This window comes from Gavialis gangeticus, unplaced genomic scaffold (assembly GCF_001723915.1).
Source record: "Gavialis gangeticus isolate Ggan-Ray unplaced genomic scaffold, GavGan_comp1, whole genome shotgun sequence".
Lineage (NCBI taxonomy): Eukaryota > Metazoa > Chordata > Crocodylia > Gavialidae > Gavialis > Gavialis gangeticus.
In genome coordinates, this window is record NW_017729034.1 from 3,675,132 (window position 1) to 3,689,815 (window position 14,684).

At 44.9% G+C, this 14,684-nt stretch overlaps 1 protein-coding gene across 1 annotated transcript in view; it reads right to left on the minus strand.

Moving 5' to 3' along the window:
- The window catches only part of CFAP44 (cilia and flagella associated protein 44), a 74,295-nt gene that overhangs the window by 8,166 nt on the left and 51,445 nt on the right, over positions 1 to 14,684 (minus strand). Inside the window, exons 26-33 of the mRNA XM_019526843.1 lie at positions 11,595 to 12,098; positions 9,841 to 10,044; positions 8,818 to 9,013; positions 7,407 to 7,517; positions 5,905 to 6,035; positions 4,138 to 4,254; positions 2,986 to 3,187; positions 143 to 303 (exon numbers count right to left, since the gene is read on the minus strand). Of these exons, the coding sequence (XP_019382388.1) occupies positions 143 to 303; positions 2,986 to 3,187; positions 4,138 to 4,254; positions 5,905 to 6,035; positions 7,407 to 7,517; positions 8,818 to 9,013; positions 9,841 to 10,044; positions 11,595 to 12,098 (1,626 nt within the window). The remainder of the gene's footprint in view (positions 1 to 142; positions 304 to 2,985; positions 3,188 to 4,137; positions 4,255 to 5,904; positions 6,036 to 7,406; positions 7,518 to 8,817; positions 9,014 to 9,840; positions 10,045 to 11,594; positions 12,099 to 14,684) is intronic.

Here is a 14,684-nt window from a genome sequence, read left to right on the forward strand (position 1 = left end):
ATGTACCATGTAGTCTGAGGATTGGGAGGAAAGGTTGAAAATCCTGGCATCACAGACTCCAATGCAGCTGTTTGGTCTCCAGGTTTCCTAACTGTAACTCGCTGGGGGAGTGCTCCATCCCTTTCTCTGTCTTGCTCCTTACCTCCCACATTTTCAGTTCCTGGGCTTGCAACTGCTCTTTCTCCATAATTTTCACCTTCAGCTCTTCCAGGTTGGTGTTAATGGAGAGTGTCTGCAGTGCTTCCAAGTTAACCACTCGGCCAAACTTCGTCATCATCAGCTGATTACAGTTTTCTTGCAGCCCTAACAGGAAAGTCCACACATTAAGATGGACATGTCTTCTGGGCCCTCTGAACATTCATTTGTAAGCTCATAGGGTCCTTTTATCAGAGGATCTCAAGCATTTATTGCATTGTTCTACTTATAAGTCAATCTTTCTTTTTCTTCTAAAAGAACCATAAAAGTGCCAACCCATATACGGGGTCTGTGTATAATTGCCCCCCACTTTTTCCACCCAGTCTTGATTATTGCACTTGCAATAATTTGTGCACTCAGTAAAAATATCAAGTCAGAATTTTTTTCAGTGCCATTTTGACTTCAGTATTTTTAGTGCATTTTTATCACAAACTCACTGGGTCTATAGCAGTACTTACTGGGTTACATTATACAGATAAGCTGTTTTTCATAAATTTGAACTATGGGGTCAACTTATAATCAGAACAGCATGGCATAAGCATTAATTCATGCAAGTCTCTCTACGCCTTCATCTGGTAGCGTGGTGATATGAGAGGTGTGTGGACATATGCAGCAATTGAACCATTCCACAACATCACTGATTGGGAACCGGTTCACAATTGTGTGAGGTGCTGTGACTGACACCAGGGGATGGCACTGAGCATCCAGACCAGCATGCCTGGCAGTGGGAGAGTTGGGGGGTGGGGGCAGTGCTTGCACCCACACTTGGGGAGTTCCAGGGGGTGGATGACCTGTGGCTAGGAGCAGTTTCACTTTTCTGTTTTTCCTTGTTTCCTAAACATAAGTTCAGTAAACTTCAGTAACCTGCAAATGACCAAAGTCTGCAGTGTGCTTGCCCGACTTGGGGAAGGGACAGGATAGAAAGCCGGGAGTTCTTGGACCTATGCTTGGTTCCTGGGGCATGACAAGGGGCTACAATTGAGTAGGGAGTGAGGATGCAGCTGGTTGTTAGCATTTATTGAAGGAGCAGTGCAAGGGAGCTCACTGATAAAAAGTGCGAAGAAAAGGAAAACAAAGGGGGCAGTAAAGTCCTGGCTGTATACCAGAGCACTGAGTTGCAATAGTGTCGGAGAGGTGTGGGAAGGATAAGAAGTAATGCAGTGTGGGATGCTTAGAGGAAAACCAAACCCATGTTACAGTATACTTGGTGGCCACAGAGAGTGCACCAGTTCAAAACAGTACCATATTTTTCTCACATACAACACACTCACAAATCTAATAGGTACCTTGTTTTTGAAAACCACATTTTTTCAGTTATGGCTGCATTGAGTAGGGACACCCACATTTGCAGCTGACTCACCCTCTCTTTCCTGCAAAACTAAAGTTGAATCCCTAGCTGCTGCCGAAGACTAGTCTCCATGGGCATGTCCAGATGAGCACGGACGTGCAGTAAGTGGTGCTGCAGACCCATCTGCGGTACCACACACTGCACATACAGGCATTCCCCATGCTGCTAGTCCAGAGAACCCAGAGTCAAAAACCCCCATGCCTAAACAAAAACATGCTCCAGCTGCAGCTGCTGGCCAAGCTTTCTGCTGTGGCTGCAGCCCTGGGAGGCCCCCAGGACCCCAGGTAAGGCTGCTGGGGCCAGCTCAGTTACCCCACCCAGGGAAACCTGCTTTGCAAGGTGTGTCACTGCTACTGGTCCCCAGGGAAACAAATGGCCACTCTTGTCTGAATGTGCCCCATAGGAGCATCCACATTTTTAAAGAGTTACAGAATCTGTGGTAGATAGCTAAAGAGGCTTTGAAACAAAGACACGTGGAACAGCTAGTAGACAGCAAAGCTGCCCTAAGCAAGGTAGATTTGATAAGTGGAACATTAGGACCAATAAAATGGAGATACAATTGTTAACACCTGAAGAGTGAAGAACACTCTGAAAGCCATTATGTCAACTGACTCCCTCATCAGACTGAACAGTAACACCACAGGTGCTGCACTGTAAAACAGGAATCAAACTGCAGTGTTTCCAACCTGAGACAAAAATCAGCTTCGCTGCTTCATACATGCACCACAATTTTGGGGGGGCGTGATTTATGGGGAAAATGCATGGATTTTATGTGAGGAAATACAGTACTTGATTCTCTAGGTCCATGGTTCTCCACCTTTTTCAGACTTAAAGTACGCTCTACACATTTCACGCATTTTTTGACTACAGAAAAATAATACAGCAATTCTCCTGTTGCAAAGAACTCAGAAAGACTACAATGGGCAAGATTCCTATTTGAAATCTCTGGGTTTAACTTGTGGATCAAGTATGCACACCTAGCAATGCCAACATTGCTTAGCACCCCACAATTGCCCTAAAAGGATGTTAAGGCATCCCAGGGTGCTGCAGCAGCCTGATTGAAAATCACTGATCCAGGTACACTTTTGAACCATTCCAGGCAAATTTAAACTGGCTTCACAGGCTAGTACACCTGTCCACTTTAGGGTTAGACCACATTCAAAGTGTTCTGTGTATCCATGCCCTAAGGAAACTGTTCTAGCACCTTGCTAGTCCTGTTTATTTTTCCTGTGAGCTCATCATCAGATTTTCCATGATAATCAACCAGGATTACAGTGCTGGGGAAGGGGTAACACAGACAGCTCATGAATTAACTCAGGCTAGCAATGCATATTCCTTCTGATTGTCTGCAAGTGAGACGTGCTGGCTGTGCACACAGGAAGTGGAAGGAGTACTGTGTGCCTTGTGCGAAGCAGCTGAAACCCAAGTGTTCAGTCACTCACGTTCAATCCGTATCTCCATCTCCCTTCTGTCCCGGATGAGTTGCTTATGCTGTTCCCGGGCCTTCTTGTAGAGTTCCCTCTGATCTGTCTTCTCTTGCTGCAGGACCATGATCCTCTGCTGAAGATATTCTAGGGACTGGTTGGTAAATACCAAAGCCTGGCAGAAGTCACTAGGTAACTCCCCATTTACTAAATACTCCACCTGCCAGAAAGAGCCAAAGGCAAAGCTGTTTATTACACTGTGCTGTGAATTCAAAGGACCCATCTGGCTGGCAGACAAGTAGTTATGCATACCATCACATAAGGACTGGCTGTGTTTTTTAAGCACAGTTGTCTGAGAATGGGCCAGAGGAAGACAATTCCCAATGTGGTGGCCACAAGCATTGACAAAAACAGGTGAGAGAGCCCTGAATGGACTCATATCTCAGAGGCTGCCTCCATCCTCCTCTAGCGACTGGAACAGAGGGAAGGAAATGCCTTATACCTAAGTGACTCTGCTTTTAGGCAGTCTGGTGTCTTCAGAACTATAAGACCAATCTTGGCACCTTTCTGATTTTTAATGAGGAAAATGGAGATGCCAGGGTGTGCTGGACCTGCCCCAGAGGTGACTAGGCTAGGGCAGTGGTGTTGTCAAGGACTGCCCTGGTTTTCAACAGCCTCTGAATCAACCTCAGAACAAGGCAAACTAAAGGACCCACCTAGAGAAACCAACACCACTGTATCAAGTTTGCCTCCCCATTTTTGAGTCACCAGATCCCATTAAGGCAACATGTGTGTAAATTAGCCTATTGTGACCCATCCAGAGGTCCTTATCTGGACAAAGCTTCCAACAGGCATAATGAGAACTTTGCCCAAGATCCAGGATCAAGACCACAGAAGTGTTTTGGGTGCATATCTGCAGCACACGAGGCACATGGTCACTGCCTAGCCTTGCTACTCCTCCTCTGGCACAGGCATAAGGGGCAAACAATAAGCACCTGAAATCCCGGGTCAGTCCAGGGCACCTAACTCCATGGAGAATAATTGTAAGCCAGAAATCTTGGGCCTGTGAGACTGGTAATACTACTGGCTCTGTACTGGACCGTCCCTGGCTGGCACTTTCTTGCTGCTTCTAAGCCAGAGGTAATAAACAGTAGCGCACTCCTGTGTCACCTGATGTAGCTTCAGAGGCACTACTACATGCAGCTCATTCACTCTCTGCTGCTTCTCCCGCTGATAGGCTTCCAGGGCTCCCTCGGCGGTGTCAAGGCTGGCTTCTACCACTTTCACCTGCAGGAAGCCAAGCCATGGACAAATGTGAAAATTTTGTAATCTACAATTTAACCAGCCATTGTGGCCATGGCCATAGAAGGACACCCTGGGATGGGCTTAGATGTGTGGTCTCAAGCCCCCGGTTTTAGAAGGGGTTGGGTTCTGCATGGGAGTGGTGGCAACTGTTGCTCAATTGGAAGAGCATGCAGTGAGGAAGGGCCACATTAGTTGGTTCTGTCTTGTCATCTGTAGAGCACATCCCTGCCCAGCAAAAGGATCATCAGTTTTTTAAACTGAGCTTCCATGCAGAATGTGTCTCTGCAAGGATGACCCCTTATTACCAAATAAGCTCTCTTGCTATACATATTGAAGGACAACTACTTCATGCAATAATTAGAGCAGGCTCTCACTTCCGCTACCCCGCATAATCCACAAGGCCGCAGGAGCGAGGAGCTGAAGTCTGGTTGTGTCTACACATCAGCAACAGGATTGTGTCACTGTGTTCTGCTCGGAAATGTTTATTGATTCTGTCTGAGAAGGCAAGAGCCTGGCTAGGCTGGCAGAACCCAGGGTGAATTTGTGGTGTCGGCAGTTAGGAAAGGCTTAAAAAAAACCCACTTGTAAACTGAGTACATTTGCTGAAACACCCAGCACAGAAAGAACACGGAATTTCAGAGCAAGTTAAAATTGGAAGATGAGAGCACAAAAACAACCATTTAGAGATAATTAAACTTTGGTTGGGGGGTTATTTTGTTTTTTAAAAAAGAACATTGCAACCAGGCTGAGGTTTATTGAATGATTACTACAGCAAGTGCAGTGGAAATATCTAAAGAGAAGATTTTTCTGAAGTTCATTTGCTCTTACTGCAAAGGATGTATGTACACACAAGGACACAAACTTCACTCTCCAAAACCTTACTCTTGAAATGGCTATGGCATAAGGCAAATGATGCAGCAGCCGAAGAACCTGAATTCTCAGAGTGGATCCAGTGACTTCAATGGCGCTATGCTGGTTTTCCCCAGTGAAGAATCTACCTTTATATCTTTACACTGGGACCAAACACAGGAAGATACACAGGGTAATACATTTTCAGATGCATCATGCAGTCAAATTACAAAACAGAGATCACAGCAAAAAACCATGGCAATGTTTTTCCTCTCTCCAGTGATCCATTACATCCCTGAGTGCACAACACATGCTCCATACAGGGCTGGCTTCACCAGATACTAGCAGCATGAAATGCTGCGACTGTAGCAACACACAACAATGCCACAAAGTACTTTAGAGCAGGACAAAAAGACCATTGTGCCAAACTGTTAGGCAAGGGGGTATTTCTGTGAGCAGAATACCATTACTTTCCTTGCAGTTTTGCCTGGGATTTCTTGGGTTTAGCATCTAAAAATATTGTTCTAGTAATCATCCAGTAAACTTCAGCTTTCTCAAAGTTAGGCTAAGCTGAGCCCCAAGATACTGCAGCTTGACAAAGTAGTAGCCAACCTAGCCTGGGTATGTCTATGCTATACTGCAGTCTTCAACATAAATACTGCCTGAGAGAGGTGAAGCCCTTGGGTTTCAATCCCAACAAAAAAATGACAATTCCAGGAACATGGTATTCCCACCTGCCCACACCTGGCTGTGGTGTGCTGGGAGACTGGGAAATTATGCTACCTTTTTAGCCAAAGCATCATATTCTTTTCTGAGGTTTTCAATAACTTTCTTCTCTTCTCCTAAGGCCTCCTCAATGTCCAATCGCTTCTCACGGAGCTGAAGAGTGTTTTCAAAGAGCGCTTCATCACAATCTGAGAAGGAAGGGCAAGGTTCAGATTAAACCAGTAGGCTTTGGCCTAGTTTGGATTTTGTTACAATTATAATCTGAGCTGGTAGCTCCCCAGGGAGATGAAGGTTAGGCTGCCCAGCACTTCCCACTACAAGACCTCATTTTCAATTGCTTATACATTTGCCAAACATGAACTATTTAGGTTGAAATCTTTTTTATGTTTGCTTCAGACTGGGTTTCTTTTAATCTCAGTTGAAACAGTGCAGCTGTTTCCAGAAATGAGGACAGAACAAAATAAGGTGTTTTGCCAGTACTGAAAGTCAAACGCTCCCAAGTTAAGAAATACTGAAAGTAAGGTTTCCTGAGCAACCTTACTTCAGGAGACAACTATGTATTACCAGAACGCATACTAATTTTCCCATGGGACCCCTCCCTTATCCAGTGCACAGATCAGACCTGCTCCTGGGATGAATCATAGTTGTGTGGTGAAGGAGGCTGTGATGTGGAAGGAAAAAATATGGATACTAATACCTCCATCAAAATCATAAAAATTAGTGATAAAAAATATGCCTAGGCAACCTGCTTATGAAGTCTAACAAACTAGCCTAAAAAAACCCAACCTTAGCAAAGGGTCATAAAAACATATCGGCCTGAGCTCAGAAATCCACAAATAATTTTACTCACCAAAAATACAAAAATCCCAACTTTCTGAAAAGGGAGGTAGGAGTTTGCAGAAATGCTGTATAGACCAATTTATTTGAAAATAAATCCCTGAATCTTTGCTGCCAAATCTAAGAAACAGCCAGCAATACTTCCTCAAACCACGAGGTGGTAGGAAAGTACTTAATTTACCCACCAAATTCAGAGCCATCCAGGATTTCCCCGGTTTGGAGAAATACAATCCTAGCAAACAAGCCTATTCTTTGGGTTTCCATGGTGAGTGTATACATTACATGTTCCAGCTCCAGTCATGGAAATTCTGTCCTCTTGAGGAATCACCCTTGATATTGTCAGTCTTTCCTTCACATGTAATAAATTAATTCTTAACAACTAGCCTTTTGCTTTTTCCAGGGTTTTAAATAATTCCAGCTCATGAATCATTACACCACCCTTTTGCAACAGGTATTACTGCCTCCATTTTACAGGGGAAAATGAGCTACAGGGACAAAACAAACTTCTGTCCCCCTCCTCAAACTGGGTAATACACTGCCCTGCAAGTAGTAGTCCCATGTATGTCACTGAAGTTACTTAAGGAGCAAAGTGCCACTCAAGAACTTAAATGGAGGGAAACTCTGGCTCATAAATATTACATTAGACTATTGAAAAATCCTATTTTTCAATGTAAATTCACAGTGTTTGCTCACAAACTAAAGGAGAGTAACGGCTCACTTACTTTTTGGGCAAACAGAGTCATCAAAGACTTCGTCTTCAGATCCCGAATCTTCTTCATCACTCTCAAAGCTGGACTCGTCATCACTTTCTTCCTCGCTTTCGTCTTCTTCATCTAGGAGAGGAAGGTAAAAGTGTTGGTACATACCAAAAACAGGTTCTGATATGTGCCAGGTCCGTTGGCTGTACTGCAGGCCAACAGAGCCCTAAGGAGCAACAGCATACTAGTGGATACATCCCCAGTCATCCCAATGTTTTAAGGGTGATTATCTTGTTAAGGCCTTTCCACTAATTCACTGAATACACAGGTCAAAGAAGTGGAAGAAGGATCACTCACTCCAGGAACATGTGCAGCGAAATAACACTTTTCTTCCTTTTCTGTATTCCCTTCCTCAAGTATCTCCCCACTTTCTCTGTACGTAATGCAATATATTAACTATTCTGAATCAAACAATTTGGAGTCAGTCAGCACATAGGTTTAACATTCTACTGAGGAAACTAACAAACAGAAAAGATGTGTCCAGGTAGTAAAAGATGAATTGTGTGTTGTAATTGCCAAAATTTGCTGTTTATTTATATAGTACAAAGCCTCCTTGGAATCAAATGCCAAATCAGAGAACAAATACTGAACAAATATTTCAGACCAAAACACTGCCTAATCTTAAGCATTTTAAAACTAACACAGCAAGCAAAACCTGACAAATGAATGTGAATCTTTTCATACTAAATGTTGTCACATGAGTGACATTATTAGAATGATTCTTACCACTGACTAGCCTATAATTACAGGTGAGGGGATGGTCCCATGGTAATCAAAAAAAATTGAAGGAAAATGTTATGCACACAGACACCAGACTAACAGCTATCCACACCTTTCATGTGATATCAGCAGCAGCTCTGCAAAACTTTGTCCCTTGTTCCCGCCCAACATTAATGTCTCTCAACACTGACCTAGAGGAACTGCCTTTTAAGAGTCTGTTAACACTACAAATACTGTCAAATCAGGGGCCTGGTTATAATACCATTATTTGCCAAGGTGATTACAACACACTGGCCACATCTACACAAGATGCTTACTGCACAGTAGCTTGTTACTACTGCACAGTAATAATGAGCTACTGCACAGTCAGCATCACAAAAAAGCCATTTGGTGACGTTACTACACAGTAACTCTAGTTACAGTGCAGCCATTTGGTATTTATTTATATAATTATTAAATGACTGCACAGTAAGGACTACACAGTCAGTGTCTTGTGTAGATGCAGCCACTTTGGTCTTGTAGAACAAATGGGATCTGCCCAGGTGATTTTTTTTTAACTAACTTAAGCAATGTATATGTCCAATGTTTCAGTCAATAGCAGTGGCTTCCATACTTCAAACATAATATAGAGACCTAAAGAAATGGTATTTCTAACCTGCTTCTCCTTCTGTTTCTTTCTTCTTAACACGCCTGATCTTCTTTTTCAGGACCTTAGTAAGGAAGCTGGCAAAGTTGTTGTTTTCTCCAAGGGATGCTTGGAAGGTGGCATAGAGGGCTTTCTCACGTTCCTGAAGTTTTGCAATCTCACTTTTTTTTTCTTCCATCTGTGCAAGGTAGTTGTTTAATTTCCACTAAAAAAAAATCAAAATCCAATCCTTAGGCTGAGAGAGGACTATAAGAACACTAGCCTTTTAAACTGCTGGTCCACTTCTGGTTAGCCAGGAATGGCCTTGCAATGGGCACAGGAGCCTTGGTCTGAATGAATGCCCAGCTCTCTGCCAGTAGTTCCCTGTGTAGTGCCAAGCAAGTTGTTTTCCCTCTCTTTTGTTCAGTTTCATCATAGGTAAAATGAGGATAATCACACCTGCCCCCCTTTGCAAAGTGTTTGAGATCCTCAGAGGAAACCCCTATATGAGTCCTTGTTTTGTTATGATTTATCCATTTCAGTGACTGAATTATCAAACTATATGGATACATAAAGAAGAAACAGTTGTCAAAACTGGCCATTAATCTTTACCTTGGTCTGACAAAAGCCAGGGTTGACGGTAGTTTTACAAAGAGCTTAGATTATGGATTTACATGGGATAGTTTGGATAGGGATGATCCTGCCTCAGGCAGGGGGTTGGACTAGATGACCTCTGGAGGTCCCTTCCAGCCTGACATCTCTAAGATTCTATTTTGACAGTGGTCACCCACAGCAGAACCATGGTAGGATAACAGCCTTTCATTTCACACGTCCCATAATCTGTTACATACAACCTGAGGGACAAAACGGATTCTCTATTTAGGCTTAAAATGACTGTCTCTGCATGATAATTTAGGGCATTTTTTTTTCTTGGTATGCAGTACTAAGGCATTGGCTTGGTGCACAGAGAAGCAAAGGGATCCAACCTCTTCTTTGTAGCATGTTTGTTTCCAGCCCCATCAAAAGATAAATCAGCTGCGCTAGCCTACATACTTGCATGCCCTCTTCCTCACTGATAAGGCTGTTGACACGCTCCTGAAGAATGTCCTCATGTTTCTCAAAGTTCTTGAGGAGAAGCAGCTCCTCAAACCACGTGATGTGCCGTAGGTCAGCACACTTCATCTGCATGTCCAACTTCAGCTTCTGATGCCTCAGGAGGCGGAGCTCAGCATCAAAGGTGACCACCAGCTCATTGATCTGGAGCATGTAGAAGGGCAAAATGGAGCAGGCAGATATCAGGAAATGGTGCTATGCAAGGCAACAGGAGCAGAAAAGCAAATCAAGAATTTGCCAACAGCATTTATGATGATTTACTTGGGTACTTAGGACAACAAAATTAAAATTAACTACAGAGAATGTTTTGGTATCACTGCAGAAGGAGCACATAAAACATCAGAAATGCCACAGATGCTTTTCACTGCTCAAACCACCCTCCACCCCCAAAATTATTCAAGTGAAGTGTTTCACTCCCTATAGTGTTCTAGCCTGACCTGAAGAATGTCCTGCCTCCTGCAGCAGTAAATTCATGCTACTGACCCCTGCCTTCTAAATCATCTTGCAGAATATCTGCCAATGTCTTTCTTGGGCAAGTACACTTACTAACACCTTTCAATGGCAGGCTAACCAAACGGTATTTTTAGAGACCAGTTAATATTCACTGGGCATGTCTATACATGCTATTAATTCAAAGTAGGCTTACTGTGCAGTAAACCTACTGAGAAGCATACCTACACGTGCTCCCTCTTGGGAGCAGATTTGCTCCCAGTGGGAGCAGCCTGGTACAGGGCTACTTCCACCCTGCTCTGCCCCCCTGCAGCAGCCAGGGGGAGCTTCAGGTTCCCCCTGGATACTAGCCCTGGGGCTGGCAGAGTGCATGGGGCTGGTCCCCATGCACACAGGGCCAGAAGAGAGCTGTCTCTTGGCCCCATACACATTGGGAGGGGTCCTGATAGGCACAGAGCAAGAGAGCTGCTGCTGCAGAGCTCTCCTACACTATGCACATGGGGATAAGCCCTGTGCCCAGCAGGGCTTCCCTGTGCAGCCTGGAGCTGGCTGGGACCTGCCCCTTCCCTGCAGTTGTTTCCCAATCCTGTGCCTCAATCGGGCAATCTGGACAGGGGGCCTGAGAAACAGCTATATGGGAGAGGGACTCTTCCCAGCACCTGGCCCAATCATTCAAACAGGGCACTGGGCTGGGAAACAGCTATGGAGGAGGGGTAAGTCCCAGCCCCCTGCCCTGATCCACTGGTGGGCAGCTAGCAGTGAGTCCCCAGGTGGGTGGGGATTGCCCACCCAGCCAGGGGCTTACTGCTGGCTGCCCTACCGGTAGCAGCCCACTCCGATGGGGAGCCAGGATTCCCACAGTGCTGAGACAGGGAGCAGAGAGGGATCCAGTCCCTGCACTGATCTTCTCCTGGCTCCATTCATTTAGTACCTGTATTTACAGATACAAGATAATTGTTCAGTATACTAATTTACTGTGCAATATTTTATTAGCATGGTTACTTAGTGACACTTTTCTGCACAGTAGATTAGTCTTGTGTGGACACACCCACATTGGTCTTCTAATGCTCTCTCAGCAGTATAATGCATCAGCTCCACAGTTTGATCCAAGCAGGGTCTCCTGAACTTCCAAAAGACAAGAAGTGAAAGAGTTGCTATTACAGCTCTGGGACAGATGGAAAGAAAGCTCTGTGAACTGGTTTTGTTTTGGGGATTAGAGTGGTCAGTCACTTTTAATCTCCTACCCGTTTGATCAAGGTCTCCTGTAGGTAAATGTTTTTGATCCTTTCTTTCTTGAGAGCTTCCTGGTCCATCTCTGTTGGTTCTGCCTTTTCAATCTCAAAAACCCTTGGCTGCACTGAAACAACTGAAGATGCAGTTCTCATTGATCTCACACTTGAAGCCCGTGCAGAGATATCCATTTCCTTTAGAGAAGGAGAACGAAAAAAACTTGTACGGAAGAGACCAAATGAGGAAGACTCTCCCACCTGCTCTGAAAGCCTAGTTTTTTGGTCCTGCTCCTGTTTGAACTTCTGGAGGATTTCATTGTCATACTGGAACTTTTTTTCTGGAATCTCCTCTGGGTGTAACTGAGGTATTGGGGGAACAGGGAGTTGTTCAGATGGGTCCAGGGCAGACTGTATGGATTTCAGTTCTTGCACTAGACAGTTGATCTCTTCAATAATGGCCACCTTGAGATCCCGCAGGGAGATGATCCATTTGTTCATGTTCAATTTCTTCTCATGGATCTGGAAAGAGAAGGAAAAGCAATTTTAGCATGACTTCCCAATGACACTTCTGCTGTGTAAATTCTTTCCCAACTCAGGTAAGCAATCAAGTGCACAGTCAGCATCTCTGATTCAGTTAGTCTATAAGACATATGTCTACTCTGCCTTCTAATTTGCCCAGTGCAGAAGGGTTTAAATGCTGAAGAAGGCAAAGGAAGGGAAGATCTTTACTTCCCTTTACTGTTCCTTCAATGTGGCACCTCTGCATAGTCACATTTGGGAGATCAGGTCCTCCTACTTTCAAGCTGATGGATTTCTCTAGCCAGCAGCATCTGTTAGGACCATTAGCCCTCCCTCTCCCTCATCCAGAATTCCAAGGATAGAAATATATGACAGGGCCCCTAAACAGCCAGCAGTTCCTTCCCTAATTTGGGAATTTTCCCTCACTTCAGACACTTAGGTGAAGTGGGCAGAGTATGGCTATGATGAGGCGGCACTCTCAAACAATGATGGCTAAGAGCGAGTCACCTCTTTTCCTTCTTAAAATGAATTCCACATACTCTGAGATTAGCAAGAAGCATTACCCTTTAAGGCAGTGGACATCAGTTCTAGATGGCAAGCCAAAGGAGTACTAGGAGGGACTGTTTGAAGATTACTTCAGTATCATTTCATTTATGCAAACAAATGCCTGGAAACTCTTAACTACAATCATAAGAAGAAACTAAAAAGGAGAGTGTCAAGGACACTGTGTGGAATCTATGCTCAGTGCACTTTTGATGGGTAAAAGGAGTTGAAAGGTGGAGGGATCTGCCCCTTTCCCCCCCTACCCTCCATTATATACCCTCATAATCCACTGATGTAGTGGGGGGAATGAGTGATCACAAAAGAAACTCCTTGCTACAAATTTTCCAGAGTTCAAGTGCCAGAAGGAAGCAGTCCTTCCTGTGGAATGTGCTGAGCCCACTGAAAAAAACAATATCCTCTTGGTGAGACTGTAACAAGGATCAGCCCCAAACATAGCCATTATGCTCCATGGTGGCCTTGTAACTCCTGCTCTGATCCGGCTTCCTGGGTCCCCTTCCTTTTCCCTCTCCTGCCACACCTTGAAGTAATGAACTGCTTAGTGAAAAGGGAGGCTGCCCATGGGTCTCAGATCGAGTCAGTGTTTGTTTTGCGGCCAGCTGGTCCCTCTCAGAACCACTGGTCCCAATCCTTCCCCTTACATGCTACATGGGTTCACTTGGCACCTCCATGCTAGCCCCCCACCCCCAGGGCATCTTTCACCTTAAGGGTTATTTGTGGCCTCTGACCTCCTCTGCAGTCACATCCACACCTCACAGGTGTTACCATATATTCACTTTCCTTTGTAGGGGCCTCAGGCTTCCCAGCCTCAGCCCCTTTTCTCTCACTGGGTCCTTTCTGCCTAGACCCGCTGTGCTGGACCTGGCTTCTAGGTTCCAGGCCTGCCTCACCTACTCCAATTTTTTCTCCATCCTGGTTGGGGCATTGGGCCCCTGGCCCTGTCTCCACCCAATTTGTGTTACAGTTTATGTCTTCCTCATTTTCACTATGCCATAACCCCTCTCCTGGCCACCGCTTTCTCACACTTTGAACCCAGCTTCTGGCAGGGCTCAAGGCAGTCACGCACCTCTCAGGCACTGCCGAGATCTCCACCTCCCCTCTTGTTCCAACCCAAAACACCAGTATGAATCAAAACATTAAAGCAAACAACGGCTTTAACATAAACCTTCCTTCTGGGCAAACAAAACATCAGGAAAACAAAACTACCACTTTAAAAGGAAATCTCTTCTCCCCTCATCAGGCCAGCCCTGGCCCCTGGGAGCAGCCCTTCCCTTCCTGGGAGCTATTCTCCCTGCCCCAGTGTAGCCAAACTGACTTCTTTGGCTTTGACACTGAGCTTATAAACTTCCCAATCCCTTCTAGTCAGGTGGCTCCCCAGCCATCCACAGGGGTTACTAATCAAAGCCTGATAACTATCTCTTGGAACAGCTTGCAACCACTGCTCTGGCCACCTTAACAGTGCCGATTGCCCACACAGAGCTCTGCCCTACTGTCCTATTACAAAGCAGGTAGCACTGCAATAGGTACCTAGTCTCTGGCCTCTGGATGCCTATTTCCCTGTAGCCTGTCCATAATAATCTCCCTTCCACCTGGGGACAACACCGTTGCTGCCTCTGCCTTCAAATAACAAAAACATTGAGTGTCTCTGTAACTGGGAACATTAGAAGGGTTTTTTTTGGTTAGTTCACTTAGTTTCTGGGGAAAATGTCTCAGCCACTGGATGGTACTGTTCTTTGAAGCATGAAGAATATCTGGTGTTTCCGTCAACATGCTAGAAAAGATAAATTCCCACACTTACAGTATCTGCTTAGTTAATGGTTTGCAGCTAAAGCTGACTGTGCACGGTCTGTTCTCAGCAGTTCCTACCCCACCTCCATTCCCTCTCAAGCCTTTTTTGTAGTGGCTGGTTTTCTATACTTTGCTTTCCAAAACAGGTACAATCACAGTCCAACACCCCTCCACTCTTTTTTATTTGGATTCCTTCTTCAGTTCTCACTGCTTTCTGTTCCTTCCTTCTTTTCCTCA